Source organism: Arabidopsis lyrata, assembly GCF_000004255.2.
Source record: "Arabidopsis lyrata subsp. lyrata unplaced genomic scaffold ARALYscaffold_6, whole genome shotgun sequence".
NCBI classification, from domain to species: domain Eukaryota; kingdom Viridiplantae; phylum Streptophyta; class Magnoliopsida; order Brassicales; family Brassicaceae; genus Arabidopsis; species Arabidopsis lyrata.
In genome coordinates, this window is record NW_003302550.1 from 840,103 (window position 1) to 865,479 (window position 25,377).

At 32.7% G+C, this 25,377-nt stretch overlaps 5 protein-coding genes and 2 long non-coding RNA genes across 8 annotated transcripts; 5 read left to right on the forward strand and 2 right to left on the reverse strand.

The window, feature by feature from the left end:
* Positions 1–247: 247 nt before the first annotated feature.
* Positions 248–3,649, reverse strand: LOC9309143 (importin subunit alpha-9). The gene is made up of 11 exons (XM_021022378.1): positions 3,452–3,649; positions 2,992–3,214; positions 2,722–2,875; positions 2,479–2,581; positions 2,212–2,396; positions 2,044–2,123; positions 1,724–1,874; positions 1,439–1,520; positions 1,283–1,341; positions 907–1,212; positions 248–790 (listed from the first exon to the last, which is right to left on the reverse strand). The coding sequence occupies exons 1-11, from the start codon at positions 3,501–3,503 to the stop codon at positions 626–628; spliced, it is 1,560 nt and encodes a 519-aa protein (XP_020878037.1). The 5' UTR covers positions 3,504–3,649; the 3' UTR covers positions 248–625.
* Positions 3,650–3,979: 330 nt separating this feature from the next.
* Positions 3,980–5,661, forward strand: LOC9309144 (lipid phosphate phosphatase gamma, chloroplastic). Its single transcript, XM_002870964.2, has 2 exons — positions 3,980–4,802; positions 5,297–5,661. Exon 1 carries the CDS (start codon positions 4,103–4,105, stop codon positions 4,781–4,783), a length of 681 nt encoding a protein of 226 aa, XP_002871010.1. The 5' UTR covers positions 3,980–4,102; the 3' UTR covers positions 4,784–4,802; positions 5,297–5,661.
* A 1,283-nt stretch (positions 5,662–6,944) lies between these two features.
* Positions 6,945–8,072, reverse strand: LOC110227812. Its single transcript, XR_002331497.1, has 3 exons — positions 7,733–8,072; positions 7,523–7,600; positions 6,945–7,429 (listed from the first exon to the last, which is right to left on the reverse strand). It is a non-coding gene; the product is annotated as an uncharacterized LOC110227812 (long non-coding RNA).
* Positions 8,073–8,337: 265 nt separating this feature from the next.
* On the forward strand, positions 8,338–10,308 carry LOC9307081 (F-box protein At5g03100). The gene is made up of 3 exons (XM_021023578.1): positions 8,338–9,267; positions 9,535–9,708; positions 9,871–10,308. The coding sequence occupies exons 1-3, from the start codon at positions 8,398–8,400 to the stop codon at positions 9,901–9,903; spliced, it is 1,077 nt and encodes a 358-aa protein (XP_020879237.1). The 5' UTR covers positions 8,338–8,397; the 3' UTR covers positions 9,904–10,308.
* Positions 10,309–12,082: 1,774 nt separating this feature from the next.
* Positions 12,083–13,501, forward strand: LOC9307082. Its single transcript, XM_021020190.1, has one exon. The coding sequence runs from the start codon at positions 12,370–12,372 to the stop codon at positions 13,219–13,221; it is 852 nt and encodes a 283-aa protein (XP_020875849.1). The 5' UTR covers positions 12,083–12,369; the 3' UTR covers positions 13,222–13,501.
* Positions 13,502–17,509: 4,008 nt separating this feature from the next.
* LOC9307083 lies at positions 17,510–19,111 on the forward strand. The gene is made up of 3 exons (XM_021020207.1): positions 17,510–17,695; positions 17,784–17,939; positions 18,760–19,111. The coding sequence occupies exons 1-3, from the start codon at positions 17,629–17,631 to the stop codon at positions 18,762–18,764; spliced, it is 228 nt and encodes a 75-aa protein (XP_020875866.1). The 5' UTR covers positions 17,510–17,628; the 3' UTR covers positions 18,765–19,111.
* Positions 19,112–22,734: 3,623 nt separating this feature from the next.
* Positions 22,735–25,307, forward strand: LOC9307084. 2 transcript variants are annotated; one of them, XR_002330950.1, is made up of 5 exons: positions 22,735–23,245; positions 24,012–24,396; positions 24,522–24,641; positions 24,735–24,783; positions 24,874–25,307. It is a non-coding gene; the product is annotated as an uncharacterized LOC9307084 (long non-coding RNA). The 2 variants fall into 2 exon arrangements; XR_002330951.1 differs by lacking the exon at positions 24,735–24,783 and having other exon boundaries at positions 22,736–23,245; positions 24,833–25,307.
* The last annotated feature ends 70 nt before the right edge of the window (positions 25,308–25,377 follow it).

Sequence of the window (25,377 nt, forward strand, 5' to 3'; positions counted from 1 at the left end):
TTTTAATGGTGTCAAATGCACCCACAATCATTAACGTGCCTCCGCCACTGTTTAGTGTTAAAGTTAACTTAATCCAAACCTTTGTGTTCTTCCGACCATGTCCTTTAACAAAGAGTTTAGATTAATTGATTGCCGATGGTTATATTTTGAATTGATGAAATATCTGCTTAAAACCAAAAATAGTTGTATCCGAAAAAGAAAAACAGAAAAGAAAGATCATTTCGAATTTCAATAAAATACCACCATATCTAAAAATCATAATTACGTTGACAGTGTATCTAATAATTGGATTTTGAAGTGACAAGGGAATACGACAAAAAGAAAAAATGGAATTAACAAAGGAATAAAACCTTCGACACCAGTAAGAGTGTTTACTCATCTACTGTTTTGTCTACCTCAACCACTCATGGTCATGTGCCTTGCTTGTAACATGCAAAAATCCCAAATGGTGAGACAAAACTGTATTATAAGTAGTTACAACAACAACCCAAAGAGGAACCAAAACCTAAAGACTACTCTCTTTCTCTCACTCTCTCTATCCTTACAAGCAAAAGCTAAGATGACTAGACCTTTGATTCCATCATCCGACATTCTTTGTATACCCACCTTAAAGTCCCAGGAGATTTCATTCATCGATTCCATAATCTTCACCAAAGTATTTATCCACAAGACTATTCGCCATGACTCGTAGCTCTTCATTCTCATGAAACTGAAACCTTTCCATTGCATCAATACCATCTTCTCCTTCCACAAGCTTTGGTCCTTCCCCGTTTGGCATTCCTCTTAAAACCTATCCACCCAGAAATCAAAACCAATCAGGATCACTCTGGATCCAAATATGACTATTCGACATCAGTATATAAGCAAAACTCGTGTCTCGTTAAGACCATTTAATTAGTTGCTTACCAGCTCAATGAACTGAAGACCAAGCCTAGCAGCTTCGATATCAGGAGATCTGACCAGCTCAATAAAACCTGGGAGGCAACCGCCTCTCACAATGGAGACTAAGTGCTCTTGAATTATCCCTGGTTTTCTGTCTCCTTCTGCAGATTCTACACAGAGATTTCCCAAGACGTAGGCAACTTCTTTCCTTATATCAAAGGGCGATGTGGACAGAAGCCGTAGCAACAATGGCATTACTTCAGTAGAATGTATCATTCTCTTGTGTTCAATAGATCCCGCGGCTATATTAGATAGCACCCATGCAGCTTCCTACAGAATTGAGACTAGTGATGAAAGGTTCATATAATTGTAAAAACCGAAGTGGGTATGTGGTACTGACCTTCTTTAAAACACGGTGCTCGCTTCTTAAGCACTTTGCAAGCACACCAATGATACTTTCTGAAATTTGATTTGCAAAATCAGTATCTTGAAGACTTGAACAATACATACGATTAAGGTGATGGTGTTTCACCCGGAAAAGATAACAGATACTAGCCTTCGGTGTTCTGTTCACGGATAAGAATGGTTAATATTGCTTTGGGATCAACAGCGACAAAGTTGCCTACACTTCGTAGAACCTGAATTCATGCTTTTTGTTTCAGAGATAAATCAAGAATGCAGCGTTTGAAATATAAGTATCATAGTTAGTATTCTGTATTTATCATTCATGCTAATATGAGTGTAATGGGCCCTGAAAGCAATGACTTGAATAGCATAATCTGTGGTAATATAACTACAATCTTGTATTTTTTGAACAATATAAGGTTTCTTCAAAAGTTACCGGGATAAGAAGTTGTAGACTATTTGAGTTTGCTAATCTTTCAATAAGTAGTTGGAGAATGCCTCCCTTCAAGAGCATACTTGTAGCTATATCTGAGAGGGCAGATAGGTAAACAATGATCCATGCAATTTCCGTGGCAGTTTCTTCATCCCTGAATCCAACAATTAATAATATTTTGATAAAATTATCCACCAAAATTGAACAATAGAATATCAATGGCATAAAAAAAGACCCGTATGAAGCTAAAGAATCAGTAAGAAGCAAGACACCACAACACGCTAAGAAGTTGTTGAAACTCAGAGAGATGTAACTTTGCTCACGTTTTCTTCAAGTGTCGAAAAATTGCATCCAGTATCCCATCAACTTTAACAAGTTGTGCTGCCGCCTTTGACTCAGGTCCCTGTATTAAGGTATAACGAAAGTAGTATGTAACAAAGGCTTGTATATTGTAACCAATGTGATAATATAAGTGCCAGGTATTTCCACACCTTGATCAAATTTGACAATGCCCATGCAGCTGTTCTTACTGTTGAACCCTTGTCGGGAAAAATCATACGTGCCAGAGATGGCAAAGCCCCTTGAGACAAAAGAACATTCCTCAAATCTTCTCCTTCACCCGCAACATTACCAATTGCCCATGCACACTGCTCAGCCACCGGTGCAGAGCTCTTTTCTGAATATAAACTTGTGAGCATATGAAATCTAATCCGACAAAAATAATAGATTAATAACAGACATGGTTGGCCAGTACAAACCTCCAAGGTGAGCAATGAGTAACGGCAGTGCAGGTAATAAAGCTTTTGTTTCTTCAGGTTTTCCAGCAGCAATGTTTGTGAGACACCAAGCTGACTCAAGTAACTGCAGTTAGGCAGAACTGGGATCAAAAGATTACAAACCTCTTTATTTTGTTTTATTTCAATGCATATGACAATCTTACAATATCCAAAATCTACAAAGGGATAGCACTAAAGCATATATATAAGGCCAGTGTAAGAAACCTGTTCGTCAGGAGAGCCAAATGAAAGACACTGCACAAGTAAAGGTATCGCACCAGCGCTGAGCGCAGCTTCAACAGGAGGGAACTCGGATTTTGATAGTATACGCCTGAGTTCCCGAAGAGCAGTCACCCTCTTCTGCATTGCACCTTTTCCCCTGAAAATTGAGCAAGAAGATAATAAGTAGATATAAGAAATAAAATCACGAACAATACCCGAAACAGTGAAGAAAACGAGAAGAATGACAAACAAAATATTGACAGATTCACTTACTGATATTGAACAGCGGACTTAAGCTCTTCAACGGATTTACTGGCTTGAGCCTCCAATATTGGCTGCTCTTCATCAATCATCATCTCATTCTCAACAAGAGAATCCTCAACATCGCCATTAGTACCCACCCTACAAAGCCTCTTTGCCCTAACGAGTAATTCCCTTCTCTCCTTCGCCACTGTAACAGCTTGTTGCCGTCTTCTTTGCCCCGCAACATGCCCAACTACACACCGCCATTTCCAACCAAAACCATGTCACCGATTAAAACCCCCAATGATTCTAACAAGTTTACATACATGAAAACCAATACTAAAACGCAAGAAGTATCTAAATTTGTTCCTACCCTAATCACCAATTGACCTAATTAGAGAAGCAAACAAAGAACACTCTTTCATCAGTAACACTAACATTACTCAATCAAGCTCGAGGGTTTACGGTGAAACCCAGAATGAAAATTCACCTGAAGACTTTATTGGGTCTCTTCGATTAGATGCGGAGCCATCATCTGCCATTAGAGAAGCTTGAGCACTGCTAGTTTCTTCTAGCGTAGGGTTTTTGATTCGGTAATTTCACCGGAGTAATTTCAACGAATAGGATTTACAAATTTCGCCGAAAACGATTTAGATAATTTGGCCCGCCCAGCAAAAAAAGGAAACACGAAAAATTCGCCGACTCATATTTATATTATAATTTCATATTAGTCCCTATTATTTCAATATATACAATAAATAGCCCATTTAACTTTATTATCGATCTCGAAATCCATAAATGGATCAACGATCGTGGTTACACGAAGTGTTTGACATTCGCCTATGTAATAAACTAAACAAATGACGTGGCGACTCTTCATTGGTTGTTTACACGTACACCGTAAGCTAATGTGATGCATGTGGTAATAACTCTTTTCAGAGTACACGTGTCACGCATCCACATGATTCTCTTCCCGGAACATGATGATTTCACCGTCTGGCTTTTTCTCACCCACTATTCCGTCACTTTCTCGGTTCATTTTCTCGAGAAAATAATAAAAAGAAGAAGTCGAAAACGAAACCTGAGACCAAATCTAAATTCTCTCGATCGATTAACAAAAATTCCTTTGGATCTATCATCAATGGACCTCCTACCTCAGCAGCTCAAGGCCGTAACTCTCACACACGTCCGGTACCGTCCCGGAGATCAGTTCGGACATTTCCTCGCCTGGATCTCTCTCGTCCCTGTCTTCATCAGCCTCGGTGGATTCGTATCTCATTTCCTCTTCCGGCGTGAGCTTCAAGGGATCTTCTTCGGTATAGGTCTCGTGATCTCACAATTCATCAACGAGTTCATTAAAACATCTGTAGAACAAGCTCGTCCCGAGACTTGTACGTTGCTCGAAGCTTGCGATTCACATGGATGGCCATCAAGCCACTCGCAATTCATGTTCTTCTTCGCTACTTATTTCAGTTTGATGGGATGCAAAGGAATTGGGTTCTGGTTTGGGTTAAGAAGTAGATGGATTATGAATCTTCTTCATTGGTCTTTAGCTGTTGTTACCATGTATTCTAGGGTTTATTTAGGTTACCACACGGTGGCGCAAGTTTTCGCCGGCGCCACACTTGGGGCTGTTGTTGGTGCGAGTTGGTTCTGGGTGGTGAATTCTGTGTTGTATCCATATTTTCCGGTGATTGAGGAGAGTGTATTGGGGAGATGGTTATATGTGAAGGATACTTCGCATATTCCTGATGTGTTGAAGTTTGAATATGACAATGCAAGAGCTGCTAGGAAGGATATGGACTCTGCTAAATCTGATTAATTTGGCTATTTTGATTTTGGTAAGTCGAAATTTTCTTCACTATTTCATTGATTTGGATCTGATTGGGTCTTAGAATAAGCATTTTTGGGAATCAGCTTTGGCTTTTGATGCTTTTTAAAGCTCAAGAATGTAGTGACATACTACTGCCGTATTAAGATTCTAAAGTTAATAGAGAAATGTGGATTTGATTCTTCATTGATTCCTAAACTGGTTTTAGTAATGCAAATCAAGTAATGTGAAAGTTTGTTTTGTCATGGCTAAAGATACTGGTTTGTCTTGTTTCGCTATAGGTAGTCACAGTTATGTATGTGTACCACTGTAACATTAGAAAAACACAGGAAGAACAATGTTTGTGTAAAAGCTGTTCTGCTCATCCTTCATAACATTAAATTTGTTTTCGCCATTTCTTAGTGACGCCAACAAATGCAGTTCTGTTTTGAGTTTCTTCTTGTCTTCTTCTTTGTTCCGCAAGCACGTCTCACTTGCTTCATCACTTGCTTCATCCATTTGCAGGTTGCGAACTCGGGGAAACTTTGTTTAGCGGTCTTGTTATCCTTTTCTTTATTACATTATATCAGGAATGGCAAGGAGATGGGAGATTCCATTTATGCTACCGTTCTAAGACTTTATGAAATTGGTGAGATTAGCTGCTCATCTGAACATTTCACAAAGTGAACCTTCTTCACACTTATTAAGTGATCTTTGTATCTCTTTTCCTTTTCACTTATCTATTGAAAGAAACAGTTTCGTAAATTAAAGAAAGTTATAGGTCTGTGGTTTTTGGGGATTCAACACAAGGTAGGTATGTTTGATTTGCTTTTTTTGAATGATCTGCCAATGTTGGAGTACTATATTATAAACATGATTTTTCAATGACACACGAACACGACAAATGGTCTATAAGGTATCGCAAGAAAAGAGAAAACATTTTTTTTTGGATTGTAAAAGAGAAAAAGAGATAACGCGTTTGGTATCTAAATTGATGTTTCTAATTTGTTAAATTACTGTTATTAACTCGTTGCAAAAAAATAGTCTTACTAGAAGATTGGAATAATGAGTTTTTGTTTACATATTAACAAATTTAGTAAACAAAAACTATGTAAAAATATTGTTTCTAAAAAAATAGTTTACATAATAAAAATATTTGCAAAAAACCATAAAAATTAGTGTAAGTGTTAAATTTACTTGCGTGAAAATAGTTGAACTAATAACACCTCTTAAGGACCCGTACGATGGAACGGCATGGTAAATCCAGTTTGTTTTCAATGCACTGAAATTTAACACTTAAATCATTGAAAACAAAAATATTTTATATAATAAAAACTTTAGTTAAAATAAAAAAAAAAATTTGCAAAAAAAAACAGTTTTTTAACTTAAAAAAAAAAGTTTTCAACTTGAAAAACACCTTTGAAATTAAAATATTTGTATAATCAAAAATATCGTAAACAAAATAGTTTTTATATATTTGTAGAAAGCCATAAAATTAATCTAAGTGTTAAATTTACTTGCGTGAAAAACGGTTGAACTAACAAAATGTCTTAAGGACCCGTAGGATGGGACGACATGCTTAGTCCGGTTTGTTTTCAATGCATTGAAATTTAACACTTAGATTTTTTGAAAACCAAAATATTTTAATATAATAAAAACTTTAATCAAAATATAAAAAACCATGGAAATTAATTTAAGGGTTAAATTTACTTGCGTGAAAAGCGGTTGAACTAATAACACCTCTTACGGACCCGTAGGATGAGACGGGGTGCTTAGTCCGATTTGTTTTAAATGCATTAAAATTTAACACTTAGATTTTTTTAAAACAAAAATATTTTATATAATAAAAACTTTAGTTAAAATAAAAAAACATTTTGATTAATCATTTTGATTAATCAAAAATATAGTTACAAGAAATAGTTTTACATAATAAAAATATTTGTAAAAAAACCATAAAAATTTATCTTAGGGTTAAATTTACTTGCGTGAAAAGCGGTTGAACTAATAACACCTCTTACGGACCCATAAGATGGGACGGGGTGCTTAGTCCGGTTTGTTTTCAATGCATTGAAATTTAACACTTAGATATTTTGAAAACCAAAATATTTTATATAATAAACCTTTAGTTAAAATAAAAAAAAAATTTGATTAATCAAAAATATAGTTACAAGAAATAGTTTACATAATAAAAAATATTTGTAAAAAATCATAAAAATTAATCTAAGGTTTAAATTTACTTGCGTGAAAAGCGGTTGAACTAATAACACCTCTTACGGACCCGTAGGATGGGACGGGATGCTTAGTCCGGTTTGTTTTCAATGCATTAAAATTCAACACTTAAATTTTTTGAAAACCAAAATATTTTATATAATAAAAACTTTAATAAAAATAAATAAAAAACCTTTGCTAGAAAAAAAAAAAGAGAGAGAATAAAAAATTCAAAAAAATTGAGGTAACAAATTAACCAAGAGGCTAAAAAATCCCTAAATTCCAAAATTCCAAAATAGTGAACAATAAGATTGGCTTAAGGACAAACAGGTAAACAAAACCCTAAGCTAAACAAGACAGTATGTGATGAAATTGCTTAAGGACAGAGAGTGATACCAATTTATGATCGAGATTGAAGCATTCACGTGTTATCAAACAGTCAGAAGAACCCTATAGACATGAAGAACAAAAGAAGATATTAATTCACAACGAATAAGAATCAAATCTCTAAAACAGTTTAAATTAAGTAGGTAAATTTCTTACCATAGCTCTTTGGTTTCAAAGGATCCGGGAGAATCGTCGTCCTTTCTCGCTTGAAGCAGAGACCCAGATGAATCATACCTGTGACGCAAAAGTCAGAAAAACAGAGTCACACAACGATGACAAGAGAATCGATCAACCTTAGAAGACCCCAACATATATCAATGACGGAGTGAAATAGAGAGAAAGAGAGAGATAATGATTTTATGTAACCTGATCGTAGATAGATGGCTCTCTCAGGCTGAGATCGGTGATCTTTTAGTCAATCAAATATGTGTGCTGAGAGAATTAGAGAGAATGAAGACGACGAACAAGTGTAAGAGATTGTAGTTGCAGACAATTTTAATCTTTGGGGAGAAACTCTCGTATATAAATAGAGGCACCTGATACGCAGTAGTAAAAAAAATGAAGAAATAATGGAAGCTGTGAAAAAAAAGGAAAATCACTAACGGCACTCTTATGAAAAGAATGGAAATTCACTTACGTCAATTTAAGCTAGTTGAGAAAAATGGAAAATTCACTTACGTTATTAATTGGGGTCAAAGTAACTGGCTCTGCTAAAAAGGGAAATCACTAATGAAAAAAATGGAAATTCACTTATATTAATGGAAAAAGCACTAACGGCTACTTAGAAAAATGGAAAAATCACTAACGTTAATAATTAGGGTCAAATCAAAGTAACCGATTCTAAATTACAATCCGGTTTATCTTTCCTTTTTTTCTTTCTAATCACATTTAATTTACCATTAAGGCCCAACTAAATCATATTGGGCTTTAAAGAAGCCCATCTAAAAGCTAATGCTGTATAAAGCAGTTTTAGGACTCAGTAATGACGCCTTCTGTACGTAATGCAAGTAGGAATGCTTAAAAGCTAATTTATGAAACTAGCCGGCGATTCAACCGACGGTGTCGATTTCATCAGCTCTCTACCCGACGCGATCCTCCACCATATCTTCTCCTATATTACGACTAAGGTCGCCATCAGAACCTCCGTCTTGTCCAAACGATGGAAACATATCTGGTACGAGACACCGTCTCTCTCAATTGTTTGCTATAGAGTAGATCCCAATTCGATAAACAAAACCCTACGTAGCTACTCGGCTCCCAAAATCACGAGTTTCGATGTTACCATGAGCAATGACGTCACTGCACCTGAGATCGATACGTGGATCAATCTCGCTGTTTCACGCAACGCTGAGGATTTATCTCTCAAGTTCAGATATAATTACAGATTCCCAGATACCTTCTTCATCAATTCCTCTCTGAAGCAGCTTAGTTTGAATTTGGGTTATTCCAATCTGATTCCCAAATGCGTTGTCTCTTGGTCATCGTTAAGGACCTTGTCGTTGAATCGTTGCAAGATGTCTGATGGCTCATTTGCCAAAATTCTCTCTGGTTGTTTATTACTCGAAAGCTTGACATTGAATCTCTGTGATAGACTTTATCATCTTGATCTGAGCAAGTCACTAAGTCTGAGAAGATTGGAGGTGTATGGAGACCGTTGGATTGAGGCACCAGCGAGGATTGTAGCGCCACACATCCATTATTTGAGATTGGAAAACTATCAGCGACCATCCAATTTAGTGGATGTCTCCTCTTTAACAGAAGCTAATCTCAATCTTTCATATGTACTTGACTATTTCACATGTGAAATCGTCGAGGCTGAATTGCTTCAGTTCATGGTGCGAGAGATTCTAGTAAAGTTGCAAAACGTAAAGAAGCTTACTATTGGGGGAATTTTTCTTCAGGTAATGTCGATGCCTACAATTTTCTATGTCGTTATAGGATAATTTGGTTGCAAATTCAAATGTTGGATTGTAGATAAGTTTTCAACCCTCTAGGAATTAGGAGCATATGGAGATGCCTAAGTCTCTATGTGGAATGTGGAAACTTGAGGCAACTAGTTTTGGCAAATGGTTCTTGTTATGTTTCAAGCTTTTTGTTCTTTATAGTAGAGAGAGATCTATGTCTCTGTAGTCGCTTACTTTTTTGTGCTTTTGTCATTCTTTTGCTAGATTCTATCTCTTGCCGAGCTCCGTGGTGTTACTTTTCCAAAATTCAATATCGAAGCTTTGACTGTTGAAACGAGGATTGATCAGTCTATGATTCCTGGTCTAGCAAGGCTGCTACAAAACTCTCCTGGACTGAAACGGATAACAGTTTACATAATGAAATGCAACACCATACCGGTATCTTTTTTACAATAATCGTCTTTTATTTTCAAAACAAGTTCCTAAGGACTGTGTCCAGTTTTTGGGCTAATGTATACATATATAGATGTGATAGATATTTTGTAGAATCAAAAATCATTTCTAGTAGTTTGCTTGAGCATTATTTTGTATGTTCTACAGGATAAGCATCTTGACAGATACTTGAAATTGTGAGGCTTGAATCCGGAACAATGCTGGATATCAAAATATGGGGTCTTTCCAACTGTGGAGCAGACATCTTCAATGTTGGATGATATTGGTACGGATGCAAAGATGAAACATGTGGCTTCGTTCGTAAAACTTGTCATGGGAAACACAAAGACATTAGAGAAGCTGGTTTTACAGTTTGGAGATTACCTTGATGCAACAGGGATTGAAGAGCTGTGTCAAATGGTTCCAACATTTTTTGACAACAATGTCCAAAACTCCAAATTGTGATCAAGAAAAGATGATCTTAAATAGTAGTATTAGTTTATCTATGGACCACCGTAGATGGCTTAATTTTCTTGATAAACGTGTCTTCAAATTAATTGTTTTGATCTTAAATTTATGATTCAGAGCTTTAAGTTTCTGTGTTCACATTGAAGAGAACAACAGTTATATAGCCTTGTAGGTTAGTCTCCGTGTGATTGTCGTTTTTGATGTGTCTTCACTGATCAGTACACGCAGAAGGCAAAACTTTCCTCCGTCCAAAGCGGATCTCTATATTACGTTTCTGTAGAAACTATGGTCTCTCTCATACACACAAACACACACGTGGTGAAAAGTGATAGTTTGAAAATTAATATCTAAAGTTTCTAATTGACAAATAAAAAGTGTAACCTTTTTGGAAGGGTTGAATTTTCGTTCTATATCATGCTTTTGCTTTAGTTTGATTTATTTGACTTGGTATAGTTTTTGGTTTATTTGAAGGGTCAAAAAGTAAAATTAATTTGATGAGAAACAATGGTTCATTACTTGTCGAATTGACTTCGAATGTTTAGATGAATGGAGTCTAGAAACCAAACAAAAACTTGAAATTCCATTTGGTTTAAAATAGATTGGTTTTGTTGGATTTGATTGAAGAACCACATAAAAATGAGGTTAGGTGTATATCATTTCCCCCATTCGTTATTTGTGTTTAGGTTATATGTGGCTAAAATGAAATATATTTGCTTCCATTTGATATTTTTTCCTTGAAAACAATCAGTAAATGTATTTTTGGGATGATATGTTTGATGGGTTTAGTGAGAATATTGGTAGTGGGAGACAAGAGTTGATTTGGATAGTTGAGTGTTGCTTTTGTTTGTCCAAAAAGAATTCCACTTTATGTTTTTAGTCATTTCCAAATCATAACATCAAAAGCGACGTCAAATGCATACTTCATATGTTCTAAAAATTTATGAAGGATTCTGCTTTTAGACCATCAACTTCTAGTGATCTCTGATTATTATTGGCCAGTATCTGCAATCTTTTTGGAGTTAGGTCCATTTCTTAATCCATATACGAATTTCTTTCAAAAGTTAAAGAGTACATTATTTTTGTAATATCGTCTTAATTAAGTTTATTGTTTAGAACAATGTTACATTTAGTGATTGTAAGTTTACGTATGTAGATCCATCATATTTATTATCGTTGAATTATCCTAAACACGTGTGTGTGCAATCTTTTGGTTCTAATCGAACAAATCACAAAATCAAAATTTGTGGACATGCAATTTTTGAAATGTATTATGTACTCATAGTTCTTTTGGATAGAAGTCTTCGTCCAAAAACAAATTCTTGTTTGAATAGGCTGTTAAACTTCATTTGAGTTTTGTTAAATCTTTTTAACTTCATACAAGTGTGCAGCCCCGGCTCAGATGGGTAGGGCAGAGGTGCGACGGCCCGGAGCTTTTTTCTTTATAAAAAAATTTACATATAAAAAAGGCTCAAATATTTTTTAAAAATATTATTAATATGAGAATTATATTTTAAGAGGTCTAATTATTTATAAGAAAATGTATAAAAAGACCCAAAATTTTTAAAATAACAATTTTTACTATAAAAACTCCGCAAAAATTTTAAAAATTAAATAAATTTTCTCTTTGTATATAATAATAGGCCAAAAAAAATTTTTTTGCCCTAAGGCTCTCAAATATATTGAGCCGGGGCTGCAAGTGTGAAGTGTCCAGCAAAACGACACCAATGATTAAACTAAAAAAATTATATTTAATTTTTCTCTAAGATTCGTTTCATTGCAGTCAAAGTCGCACAAGAAAGATTAATAAAAAGAAGAATTAAAGCAAAAAAAAAAATGAGAGGTAGTTGGGTTTACCCATATATGCACTTATTAATCTAGAATAAGGAACACAAAAATGTAAGAAAATCAAAAGTAGATTAAGGAGTTAATCTCCAAAATAAGTAAGCGTTACAATAAATTAAGTAAAAAATACATTAAACAACCTATAAAGTGATATCATAAAGACCCTAAAAATCGATTCGTCCGTTGTGGACGAAGACCAAATAAAAAGAAATGTTTTATTTAAAGGACCATTAATAAGTGTTGCAAATAAATTAAAATAAAAAATAAAAAAACGGAAAAAAAAAAACCAAGTGCAGACAAAACGAAACCAGAACACGGTGAAGAGAAGAGGAAAGAGAGAGAGAAAAAAGGAAGACGATGATGATTTCTCGGAGACCCGTTTCAAGTCCGGGTCGGGTCGAGAAATATCCACCGCCTTTTATGGGGTTTTTGAGGAGCAAAAGTAACGGTGGAAGCACAAGTAGAAGTAGAAGCCGAAGCAGAGGAAGGTCACGCGCGAGTCCTCTATTTGTTCGCCGGAATAAATCAGCGGCGGCGGTGACTCAAGAACCGTCGTCTCCGAAGGTTACTTGCATGGGTCAAGTCCGGGTCAACCGATCGAAGCCCAAAATTAAACCCGAATCTCGAGAAAACCCGACCCAACGACGATGTAAGTGGATCCGAAACGCGTCGTTTTATAAAAAATTCGCCGGGAAAATCAAAACGTTGTCGTTTTGGCCTAAATGGCGATTGTTTTCGTTTTCGTGTTCACGTCGGAAATTGAAGGAGAAAGATTCTCCGAGAAGCCAATTAGATCGTCCGGCAACGGAATCAGTCAGAGAAATCAAAGAAGAAATCGAAGAAGAAGAAGGGGAAAATTTTGAAAGCCCTAAATTATTTGTGTCTCCGGCTACTACGCCGCCGGTAAACGCTCTGTTTTTGACGAGAAGCAGATCTGCACCATATAGATCGTCGTCGTTGGCTTTCAGATTCTGGGAAGAGAATAACCAACGCGAAGTTGAATCGCAGCAAAATGTGAGATCGGAGAAAACTGAATCGGAAGTTCCCACCGAGAAAATCAATGGTGTTTACGATAATGTTGATAGAGATGAAGAAGAATTAACGGAGTTAGGGTTTGTACGAAGGCCAGCGTTGACAAGGAGCAAATCAGAGCCGGCGAGGATCGGCGAGAAGATGATGGTGTTGCTTCCGGATGAAGAAGAAGGTTAGGTAGGGTTTAGGTCTCTCATGTGATTAGTCAATTATTGCACTAATTTTTAATTAATCGTTGGTTTTACAATTTAATTTTCATTGTTTAGGATAATTTGACTGTGTTTAGATATAGAGGAAACAAATTTGTATAAAGATTTGTAACCATACATATATATAACGTAAGGTGTAGGTATGTTTGACATCAAAAGTGTTTAACAATACATTATAAATTCAATTTCAATTTGTATATTTACATTATCTGTTTTATTTCAATTTAATCTGTATGAAATTTTGGCAATCTAACAAAACATAAATTTTTACTACTTTCTAGAGCAATTCAAAACAAAATTTGTGTTTTTCGAGAATTGAACCGTATTCTAAACCTTGATTGTGTTTTACGGTATTGTAAATTAAAGTGTATAAAGGTTTAGAAAATTAGAAATTTAATATTGATTGTTAAAAGAAAAGAAAGAAAAAGGCTTATTATGGCCCAACTTATAGATGGGCTTATATATTGTAGGCCAATAGTTCGATACTATTGACCGAATAAAGACCCATTTATTTATACTAATTCGAGATATATACACATCATTATAGATAATTGATCCATAAATGTATGATGCATAGTATAAAAAAAAAGAAAAAAAAAAGATGGGTGGGTGTGAAAATGAAAGGAGGCGTGCCTTAAGGAAAAAACACAGCCATGAAATAGCTGTAGAGATGGATATGGACCCATTACAATTTCTGATTTATGAATAAGAACCAAGAAGATGTTAGACAAAATCATGGAGTTCTCACACTCATACTAATTATAATATATATTACTATACATTTTTGCAACACTTTTAAGGGATCCTAATCGGGTCAGATTTTGATTCAATTTTGACCCGGAAATCTCAATCGGATCTTTCCTTAATTTTTGGCAAAATTTAAAAACGGAATTAATTAATAAAATCTAAAATATATAAAATATTTTCTCAATTAATTACTATATCTAAACTCTTTATTTATGATATATTATTTACGATTTTTATGGATAAGGAAATCAAATATGATGATTTAATGCTAATATAACAAATTTGAGCTAATTTCCTAAAACCTCTCTACCTAATTTATACATAAATATATGATTCTCATTTCACTTTTATTTGATCTTATATTTATATTATTTGAATTATTATAGAATATATGTAGTTAATAAAACCTTAGATTTTTTCCTGCATATGCTATGATTCAAATTTTTTGAAACGGACATATATTACTTAATCAATGAAGAAAAAAAGTATGTGTGTAATATATATTAACATTTTTGAAGAACAAATTTGCGCATTTAATTAGGTCGTTTTTTTTTTCTGACCCGGAATTGAATCATTTAGATCTTTCCTTAATTTCTACAATTATCTAAAGCGGGACCGTATACTACGGGTGAAATCCTAAAATTAACAAATCAAAATACAATTATTTAGTATTTTAAGATAAAATTATAAATTATTTTTACGGGTTGGTCCAAAAACACACACTAATTTAAAAATATATATATATCATGGAAACCATTTGAAAACAAACTTTTAAATTGACTCGAATTATATGTCTTTTAAATAAAAGTGTTATTAAAAAAATAACAAAATGATGTTTAATTTCACAAGACGGGAATATATAGTGAGACGGGTTTGGATCGATATTAATACGGACAATATACTACGGGTAAAATCCTATAATTAACAAATCAAAATACAATTATACAATCTTAAACACTAAACTAAACAAATACAACTTAAAATTTTTATTTTTTAGTTACAACGCATGTGATCCGCGGTATACAACAAATAATATTATAAACAATAAATTCATCAGTTTACAAAATGATTTAAAAAATCAAATAATTAACCCGCGGCATACCACGGGTCATATCCTAGTATACAAAATATTTCAATTGACTTCCTCAAGACTGAGACATCTCTCACCTATATTCTTGAAAATTCAACTTTTTTTCTTTAATTTGCGATTTTAGTATCTCATTTTATGAAACCAAAATGATCTGAAAACGGGTGTGATTGGATTTTTCAGATTTTATTGTTCGAGGTTTGATGGTTTTATACTTTCCTCTATATATCTGTTAATTCGAACAAATGTGAATAAAGGATTTAGTTCTTTTCGCATAGTACGGTGAAAATTAAAGCAACAACAAAATACTATTAAAAAATGAAAAAAGGCGACACAAAATGAAGAAAAATATAGAAAGAGTATCATTTTGAATTTTCACTTGTGAAGTCAAAAGGTTTTCTTTTAAAAACTATGAGATTCTCCAAAGGTTCATGCATGCATATACATTGGAGTGTACGGATGTACTTGGGTTATATATATATACAGTGCCGTGCTTACACCTTAAAATAAAGCGGCAGCCACAGTTTATAGATTTGATTTTTAGGCCACATTATTAAAAATATATTGTTGGTTCTGTAGGTTTCAGTTGTCTTAGATATGTATTTTGCTTGAAGTTAAATCCATGTTAGCATAATTCATTTCACTACATAGATTTATATTCTTGAATTTGTATTGTAGTTCACTTTTTTCTTTTCCGGTTATATTTTAGGTTTTAAAAAAAAATTATTCAACTAAATTAGATAGGCCACATTTTATTTTTCGTTCTAAGCCCCAAAGAGCCTAGGCACGGCACTGTATATATATACATTAATATTTCAATATGATACTGTATAAAGTTTTCAAACAAGCTAGTTGATGATTTTTGGAGTCAAACTGTCTTAAACATGATTACATGAGTATATTGGTCCAATTTACACGCATCCATTTTCTATAAGATCGGATATAGTCTCAGGCTTCAATTAGTGCTACGTTTGAAGAAAAAAAAAACACGAAGATGAATATTTTGTTCCTTTTTATTTGTTTAATATTACATGCCATTAATATTATTTATCATCCAACACATATTTTATGAATAAATATATTTTACATGGCATTAGTATTATCATAAATTATACATATTTATGTTTAATAATGGATGATGAATATAAAATATTGATAGTATAACTATAATATATTGGGGGTGCACGATCCATCAATCGACCGACTTGAAATAAATGGAAAGGTAGAGAGTACAGAGATGTACAGTTGTAAGAAATAAGTGGGGGATAGAGGAACCATTATAACATTACCATCTCCTCATTTAATTTTTTTTCATTAAACTCTATATATAACGTTTCAACTTCAAACCAGCGATTTCTCCTATCAATAATGATGTTTATATATATATATATATATATATATATATATATCACCGCCAGAATACAATAACTGTGAATGGAATGTACGTACCTGTTTTTCTAACGACATTTTCTAAATCGGAATTGAATCTATCATAAATTTCATTTTTCTAGCTATGTCGGTTTTTGTACTGTAAAGTAATAAAAGGGCCCAAATATAATTGTCAATGGACTAAAGTCACAACTCACAAAGCATAGTTGTAGCAGCGACTTGAATCTTGATTGATCCACTAACTTAGGTTTACTTTGGAACGACATTCGTAACTAAATTTTTGGTTTGATATGGGTTGGTTATTGTATGCGTTCAATATTAACCACCGGTTAACACTAGATTTAGTTAACAAAGCAACATTTATTTTTCAATAGAGTAAGTAATAGGCTATAGATAATTCCTTCGACAAAAACTAACTCTAAGAAATAAATGACTACGTACTACTACTGTTCAATAAATACGTAAGATGAATAGATTGGAACACGAATTCAGCTTGGAAGCCATGAGATTGAAAGCTAATATTGTCCCTCACACATGAACTTGTCTTTTCTTATATTTCTTTTTAATTAGATGAATGGTCGTGAAAAATTATTAATAATGTTCCAGTCTTTTTAACCGTCCATAATAAATAGCTATATATTGTACGAAAGACATTTGTATTGAAAAAGTATTTTATATATTGAAAACACGGATACAATGTTGGTACCTTTTTGCATTGAAACTCAAATTGTTTTATCCTTTTCAGTTGATCACCTAGTAAATAATTTTTTTTATATGTTATAGTGGAACAGATCTAGCTATTCACAATAGAGTATAGCTAATTAAGTTTTTGGCAAAAAAAAAACAAACTAAGCAAGTTTACAAAACATTATATACATTTTTTTTTTTTTTTGACAGACAAAACATTATATACATATACATATTGAATTTAAAGTATTTACTTCCCTATTCTAATTATTAATATTAAAAAAAAAAAAAAAAAAAAAAAAACATGACACGTTTTTCAGTCCACGTTATAAATAAGGCCATCATGTACCCGAAATATTACCAGTCAAACTGATTGGGTTTTGTTACAAAAAAAAAAAGAAGAAGCCAAAAATCTGAGAGAAAAAAATAACACTCAAAACTTCTGATAGTTTATAAATAACGAAAATGAAATCGACCGTCATGATTTTCCTCATTATCTACCTCCTCCTCGCCGTGCCTTGCTTCGCTAAAGGTATTTTTGTTCTTTGTTTTCCTTAAAACCCTTAAGTAGGATTATTATTTGTATTAAATCGTTGAACTTTAATTAAAACATAATTTAGGATCGGAGCAAACGGATTCAGAGGTGTACGAGATCGATTACAGGGGACCGGAGACTCATAACTCTAGACCTCCCCCGGAAACTTTGCACGGCAAGCCACCGTACATCCACCATAATGCCTCCGCCGCTGGGCTCGGTGCTCATGTAGGAGGAAAGAGTAAGTAGCCATCTCCGCCTTCATTAACTACTCATGTCCCATTTCTATACTTATTTATGGCATTTAGGTAAATATGAGTATTAAATGATGTGTATTATTATCAAATGATATCATCTTAATTCTTCTTCTTCTTCTTCTTAAAAATTATTTTGATCCAATAAAGTAAATTTCTTTTCTTGCATATAAATGGATGATAATGGTGACTAAAACATTCAGTGTGGCGGACCCAAGAATATTTTTTACCTGGGTCAACTTATAAAAAAAATCAATATATGTTTTAAAATATTTTTGCACTTCATATAAAATATATACTTGAACAAAGTTTTCAAACTGCGTTTAAGACATTTTTTTTTATCATTTTTATTTGTTTACAAAGTTATATACTTAATTTGCAAACAAATTGACTTGGAGACTAGAGAAAACAAGTGAAAATAAATAATTTATTTACTTTCAAAACAATTATTGCCAAAGTATAAACAATGGGCTATGGCCCAATAAAAATATAGGGGAATAATGGGAGCAAGAGAGAATTGAACGTGGGTTTAGGTGGGTCAAGACACCAATAACTAACCAATTCAGCCAACAAAACATCATAATTCCTTAGTTAACTGTTTAATCTATATATTTAAGGGGGGTCATCTGACCCACCTTTCTCCTACATGGGTCCGCCAATGAAAACATTTAAGGGTTAATTAATTAACTAGGTGTATATATACGAAGTAATTGCTGGTTGAACTCATGCTAATATTTAATAAACATATAGAAATTGTGATCAATTTGTTTCCATGTATTTTGATAAGTTATCTTCTCCATGTATCAGACTAGAGAGAGACCTTTTCCAAGGAGAAGAGAGGGGACTCAAAAGCTTTAAGTTGAAGATGAAGTTTTACGAGAGCTGTGATATATATGAGTAATGATGTTGGTACAGAGAGTTTTTTTATACTTATTTATCATATGAATTTGATCATCGATGTGTGATCAGTACAGTTAGTGTGAATAATTTACACACTACTCTCCTCTCCTGATGTCATGTCCGGTCCTTTATTTATTTCTTTTTTCAATTCTCATGCACCGTTCTATATATCATTTTTTTCGGTCTGAATCTTTTGGAACTATTTTTTTATTAAAGCAGGGTAATGTGTCACTAAATGAATATCAGTATAATTATTTAACTGTATGTTTGTTTTAAATTAGATATTAATATCTCTACTACTCATATCTTTGAACCCTTTCTATTTCATTTTGGCTGTTCATGGGCACTAAATTAAATACGAATAAATACGAGAAAATGATAAATATATAATAATTTTGTACTCTTCATATACAAAATGTTTTAGATGTTGGTATTACAAATAAGTTTATTATATCATCTATTTTGTATCTAACTATCTAAGTTGGTATTACAAATAATTAAGTTTACTATATTGGACTTTATTATCTTTTATATTAAGAAAATATATAGACCCTCCAAGCATGCAAGGTGCCAAGAATTCAAACACTTATCATTGACGACTGACGAGGTTTATTTTTGTTGTTGTCTATCTTTTATTATTAGATGAAAATTAAAATTGAAAATCGCAAAATTGTTTGTATTATTTTACTTGTCCATGATATTCAACAAATTAAAATTATTGATAGATGATCGGTAATCTAAGACACTGGCTCCATCGGACCCACTTTATCAGAAGTTGACCCACCTTATAATCACTTCCTCAATCATTTTCAATATTTCATTTTAAAACTGGACCATGTGTATTATTTATCACAATTTTTAGCCAGTACAGTACCATTTATTTTTTCACATAAGAGGAAAGTTTATGAATTATGATTACTTTGTAATACAGAGTTATGTTTGATTTGATTTATTTAATGATCTGTCAATGTTGGAGTGGAGTACGATTATAAACATGATTTTTTAATGACACACGAACACGACAAATGTTCTATAAGGTATCGTAAGAAAAGAGAACAATTTTTTTGTTTGGATTGTAAAAGAGAAAAAAGAGAAAAAAGAGAAAACGCGTTTGGCATTTAAAGATTCTAAACTGATTAATGGTGTTTATAATTTATAGTTTGTTATCCCTTGTTAAATTATGCAATGCAAGTTTCGAGTTCTAAATGATACAACTTAATTCTGTGATGAGATATTTATTTACCATATGCCAATATTCTAAGGTGAGTATTGGAATAATGAGTTTATTACTAATCCATTAATACTGGGCTGCCACAAGAAATTCACTATACCTTAAAAGCCCCATTATTTGACTTTAGATACTTCACTATTGTTGGATCGAGCCCTAAAACCCAGAAAGCGTCCAAGCCCGGTTAATGTCCCAATTATAACAAACTTCTATAAAATAAAACTCCATGATAATAAAGTTTTACCATCTAAGAAAAAAAAACATTTGCAAAAAAAAAACTTGAAAATTAATGTTAAGTAAAAAAATTTTATATTATTAAACTTAGTTAAAGAATTTTTTTTTTTAAAAAATAAATCAGAGAAAAAAGTGAAAAATATTTCCTTTTTAACTTGGATAAAAACTTTAAATTGAAAACATTTTGTATAATCAAAATATGGTTAAATATAGTTTACAAAATAAAAATATTTGCAAAAACATAAAACTTAATCTAAATGTTAAATTTACTTGCGTGAAAACGGTTAAACTAATAACATCTATTAAGAATCCGTATGATGGGACGGGATGCTTAGTCCGGTTTGTTTTCAATGAAATAAAATTTAACACTTAAAACCGTTTGTAAAAAAAAAAAAGTAAAAAATCATTTTTAACTTGAAAAAAGAACTTTTGAAATAAAAACAGTTTGTAAAATCAAAAATATGGTTTTATAAGAATAGTTTACTTATATTTGTAAAAAATCATAAAATTAATCTAAGTGATAAATTTACTTATGTGAAAAGCGGATAAACTAATAACACCTCTTACGGAGCTGTAGGATGGGACGGGATGCTTAGTCCGGTTTGTTTTCAATGCATTGAAATGTAACACTTATATTTTTAAAACCGAATATATATTATATAATGAAAACTTTTAAAACATTTGCAAAAAAAAAAAACAAAAAGTAAAAATCATTTTTTAAACTTGAAAAAATAACTTTTGAAATGAAAACATTTTTGTATAATCAAATATATAGTTATTAAAAATAGTTTACATGATAAAAATATTTGTAAAAACTTATAAAAATTAATCTAAGTGTTAAATTTACTTGCGAAAAAGCGGTTGAACTAATAACACCTCTTAGAGACCCGTAGGAAGGGACATGATGCTTAGTCCGGTTTGTTTTCAATGCATTGAAATTTAACACCTAGAATTTTTAAAACCATATAATGAAAACTATAGTTAAAATAAAAACATTTGCAAAAAAAGAAGAAGTAAAAATCATTTTTTTAACTTGTAAAAAGAACTTTTGAAATGAAAATATTTTGTATAGTCAAAAATATAGTTTTAGAAAAATAGTTTACATAATAAAGATATTTTAAAAAAAAACCATAAGAATTAACATAAGTGTCAGATTTACTTGCGTGAAAAGCGGTTGAACTAATAACACCTCTTACGGACCCGTAGGATGTGACGGGATGCTTAGTCCGATTTGTTTTCAATGCATTGAAATTTAACACTTAGAATTTTAAAACCGAATATAATTTGCAAAAAAAAACTTTAGAAAATAATATAAGTATTAAATTTACTTGCGTGAAAAACGGTTGAACTAATAACACGGGCTTACGGACCCGTATAAGAATATAAGAAAGTAATTTAACTTGAAAAAAAAAACCTTTGAAATAAAAACATTTTGTTAGTAAAAAATATAGTTTTTAAAAAATAGTTTACATAATAAAAATATTTGTAAAAAAACTATAAAAAATAATCTAAGTGTTAAATTTACTTGCGTGAAAAACGGTTGAACAAATGACACGGGCTTACGGACCCGTATGATGGGACGGCATGCTTAGTCCGGTTTGTTTTCAATGGCATTGAAATTTAACACTTAGATTATTTGAAAACAAAAATACTTTACATATTTAAAACTTTAGTTAAAATAAAAACCTTTGAAATAAAAACATTTTGTTAGTAAAAAATATAGTTTTTAAAAAATAGTTTACATAGTAAAAATATTTGTAAAAAAACTATAAAAAATAATCTAAGTGTTAAATTTACTTGCGTGAAAAACGGTTGAACTAATAACACGGACTTACGGACCCGTATGATGGGACGGCATGCTTAGTCCGGTTTGTTTTCAATGGCATTGAAATTTAACACTTAGATTATTTGAAAACAAAAATACTTTACATATTTAAAACTTTAGTTAAAATAAAAACCTTTGAAATAAAAACATTTTGTATAATAAAAAATATAGTTTTTAAAAAATAGTTTACATAATAAAAATATTTGTAAAAAACAATAAAAAATAATATAAGTGTTAAATTTACTTGCGTGAAAAACAGTTGAACTAATAACACGGACTTACGGACCCGTATGATGGGACGGCATGCTTAGTCCGGTTTGTTTTCAATGGCATTGAAATTTAACACTTAGATTATTTGAAAACAAAAAATATTTTATAGTAAAAACTTTAATTAAAATAAAAAACGTTTGAACAAAGAAAACCAAAGAAAAAAATTCAAGAAAAAACAGCGAAGAGAAAAAAAAATAACTATGGCGCCTAGCCGAAGTGGGCGGCCGACTCAACTCATTGAGTCACATGGCCGACTAATAATTTTGCAATTAAGAGTTGTTAACTAAATAAGAAGATGCAGATGCTTATATATATATAGGACCAATTCCAAAGACCCTTTCCTCTAACAAACCGATGTGGGACTTTTGTATAACGCCGACTTTCCTTGGGTCGGCTTCAATATATGTCAATCGGCCCAATTAAGTAAATTTGAACCGTCTAAACCAGAACGTAAACCGGATTAACATTTGAACTTGCGCTTTCTGATTTTTGTTAAGTGGGAAATTATTATATTGTCGATGTGGGACACAACATGTCTCATATTTATCGAATTGCAGAAACTCATACTTGAAGATCAAGAAGCTTCTAGTTGTTGCTTGCTAAAGCCCAGACACAGTGAATATAAGAAAGTAATTTTCTTTTGTCCCACATCGAACCATCTGCTAAAGCCCAGAGTGAGTTTGGTCTCCTCTTCGTCTTCTTCGTGCTTTCAATGCCTAGTTTAGTCTACAAAGCCATCGATTATTCCCCAGAAAAAGTATTTGATCCTTGTATTCGGCTCTAATTTCTTCACGAGTTCGCAGTATCAAGTTGTTAGTCTACAGATTCTTGTTCAGGTACATGAATTTGATGAAGGAGGCGTTGCGTTTTATATGCTCATCTAATTTCTGGAGGATGGCTTTGTTTTGGAACATTGCCCTCCTTTTTTCTTACATCCAATTGCTTAAAAAGAGTATCTTTGGCTCAAAATCAAGTACCTCTTCTTGCTCCAAATCCAATCATTCATACACACCTTTTTGTGACTTCACTGGTGTAAGAAGTCATTCTCTTCAACTGCAAAGTCTTGATTTTGCAGTTGGAAGATTATCCCACTTACTATCGATAGATAGAAGAACCTCTTCTTGATGCAAGAATTTTTGTGATTGCCACTTTCTGTTGACAGACCTTGAGTAATATTTAGAGGCAGAATGAGGCAAAGCTTTTGAAGTTGACATGTGTCTTTTCAATCAGTTTTAAAGTTCATAAACTCTCTAGAGCAATGGCTATTAGATTAAGATATACATTCTTCAGTCCAGCTTTTCAATCTTATGTTAGTCTTAATGGCTATGCCAAGCAAGGTTTTCACTATGGTTTCTGAACTTCGAACTCTATTGGTTACACTTTCTGTCTCCATATTTGTCAGGATGATATATTGCTACAAATCATGTCATTTCTTTCTCTTTGACCAAACATCTCTTGCCGCTCCTGAGAAACAGTCATGTGCCTTCACGGGTTGTGAATGTTACATCTTTTTATTCTGAGAAACAATCAGACACTATTATTATTATTCTGTTTGTAAGATTTTGGAATTTCCTTTTTTTTGTTTTGTTTTGTTTGTTGTAGAGCGGCTGATCCAGGAGCAGTAAAAACAAACATAATGCATGAGCTTCCTTCATATATACAAGTCATTACGTTTTGTGGGAGGAGGTGAAAAGTACCAACGGAGGTGGCTGTTGAACCACCAAAAGCAGCTTGTCAGCATTTACAAAATTTCTTTATACATCCCTGTGGATCAATGCTTTTCTGATTAAGTAAATTTGTCTCGGTGTCAGCAAGCCTAGATGAATATGACGACAAATCAAAGCCACCAGTTGTGCAGCAAAGAGGGCGTTTGTTTTAAAGTAACTTCTGAAAATCTCCACATCGAGAAGGTAACTTTTGTTTTTATTTTTCTCTTTATCAGGTGGTGACTCCCTCTCCAATACTGCAAAATAGTCACAACATGCAGGTTTGTAATTGTTTTGAGTTCAACCTGATCAGCTGCAGACAAACAATCAAATGTCAATTACCACAACTATCCATCTCAAGGTTTCTTAATGAAAACAAATAAAATTCTTACTTGCGGTTATGTAGATGCTCTGCCAACATTCCTCTGCTTCTCTACCTCCCTCTGGTGTCACATTACCAAAGCTAACCAGCTCATATGTTTACCCGCTGGTGTATCCAGTTCTGCAAACTAATATTTTGGAAAGGGTATGGTTTTTGCTTCTTAGACGCTACTTCCTTTCTTTATAGCTATTAACGATGAGAAAGTTCATTGTGTAATTTAAATTGTCCCAAAAACAGAATAACATTCTGCATATGATGAAAGTACTCACCAACAAAGACTTGACAGGTTTATTTCGTGCAAACTTTCACTCTTTTTTGTCTCAATTTTTCTTCAGACATTGAAGCTTAATGGAACTGTTCTTCTGGTGAATCAAAGCTTGAAGCAGTATCTATGTAAATGCTTACATAGTTCTCAACTATGCAACGCATATATGTAGATGTGAACACACACCTGCTTAATTAGAGTAAGGGCCAATGCTTCACCACTACAAAACATTTAGTTAAAGTTTTGATTTGATTTATTATATAATGTATTGTATATTGATTGATGTTAGAAATTAGTAAGATTCCCATTTAGTTATGATTATGACCAACCTCCATTTTCTAACATATTTTATTTAGTTATCTAGAAGACTTTGCCATTCTTCTACTCATTCTCTTGTTCCCTTTTTTGTATTACTTTTCCTTCTTTTTTTCTATTATTGCATGGACATATGACGAGATAATAATTTGTATGATTTTGTTGATAAAGACTTACCAAAATCTAGCCGTTAACTTGGACTTGAATTACAAGACTTTTTTTTATTACTACTGCCACAGTTTATATAATTCAAGCCAAACGTATTTAAGCCACACGACGTTCTCCAAGCTAGGTATTTCT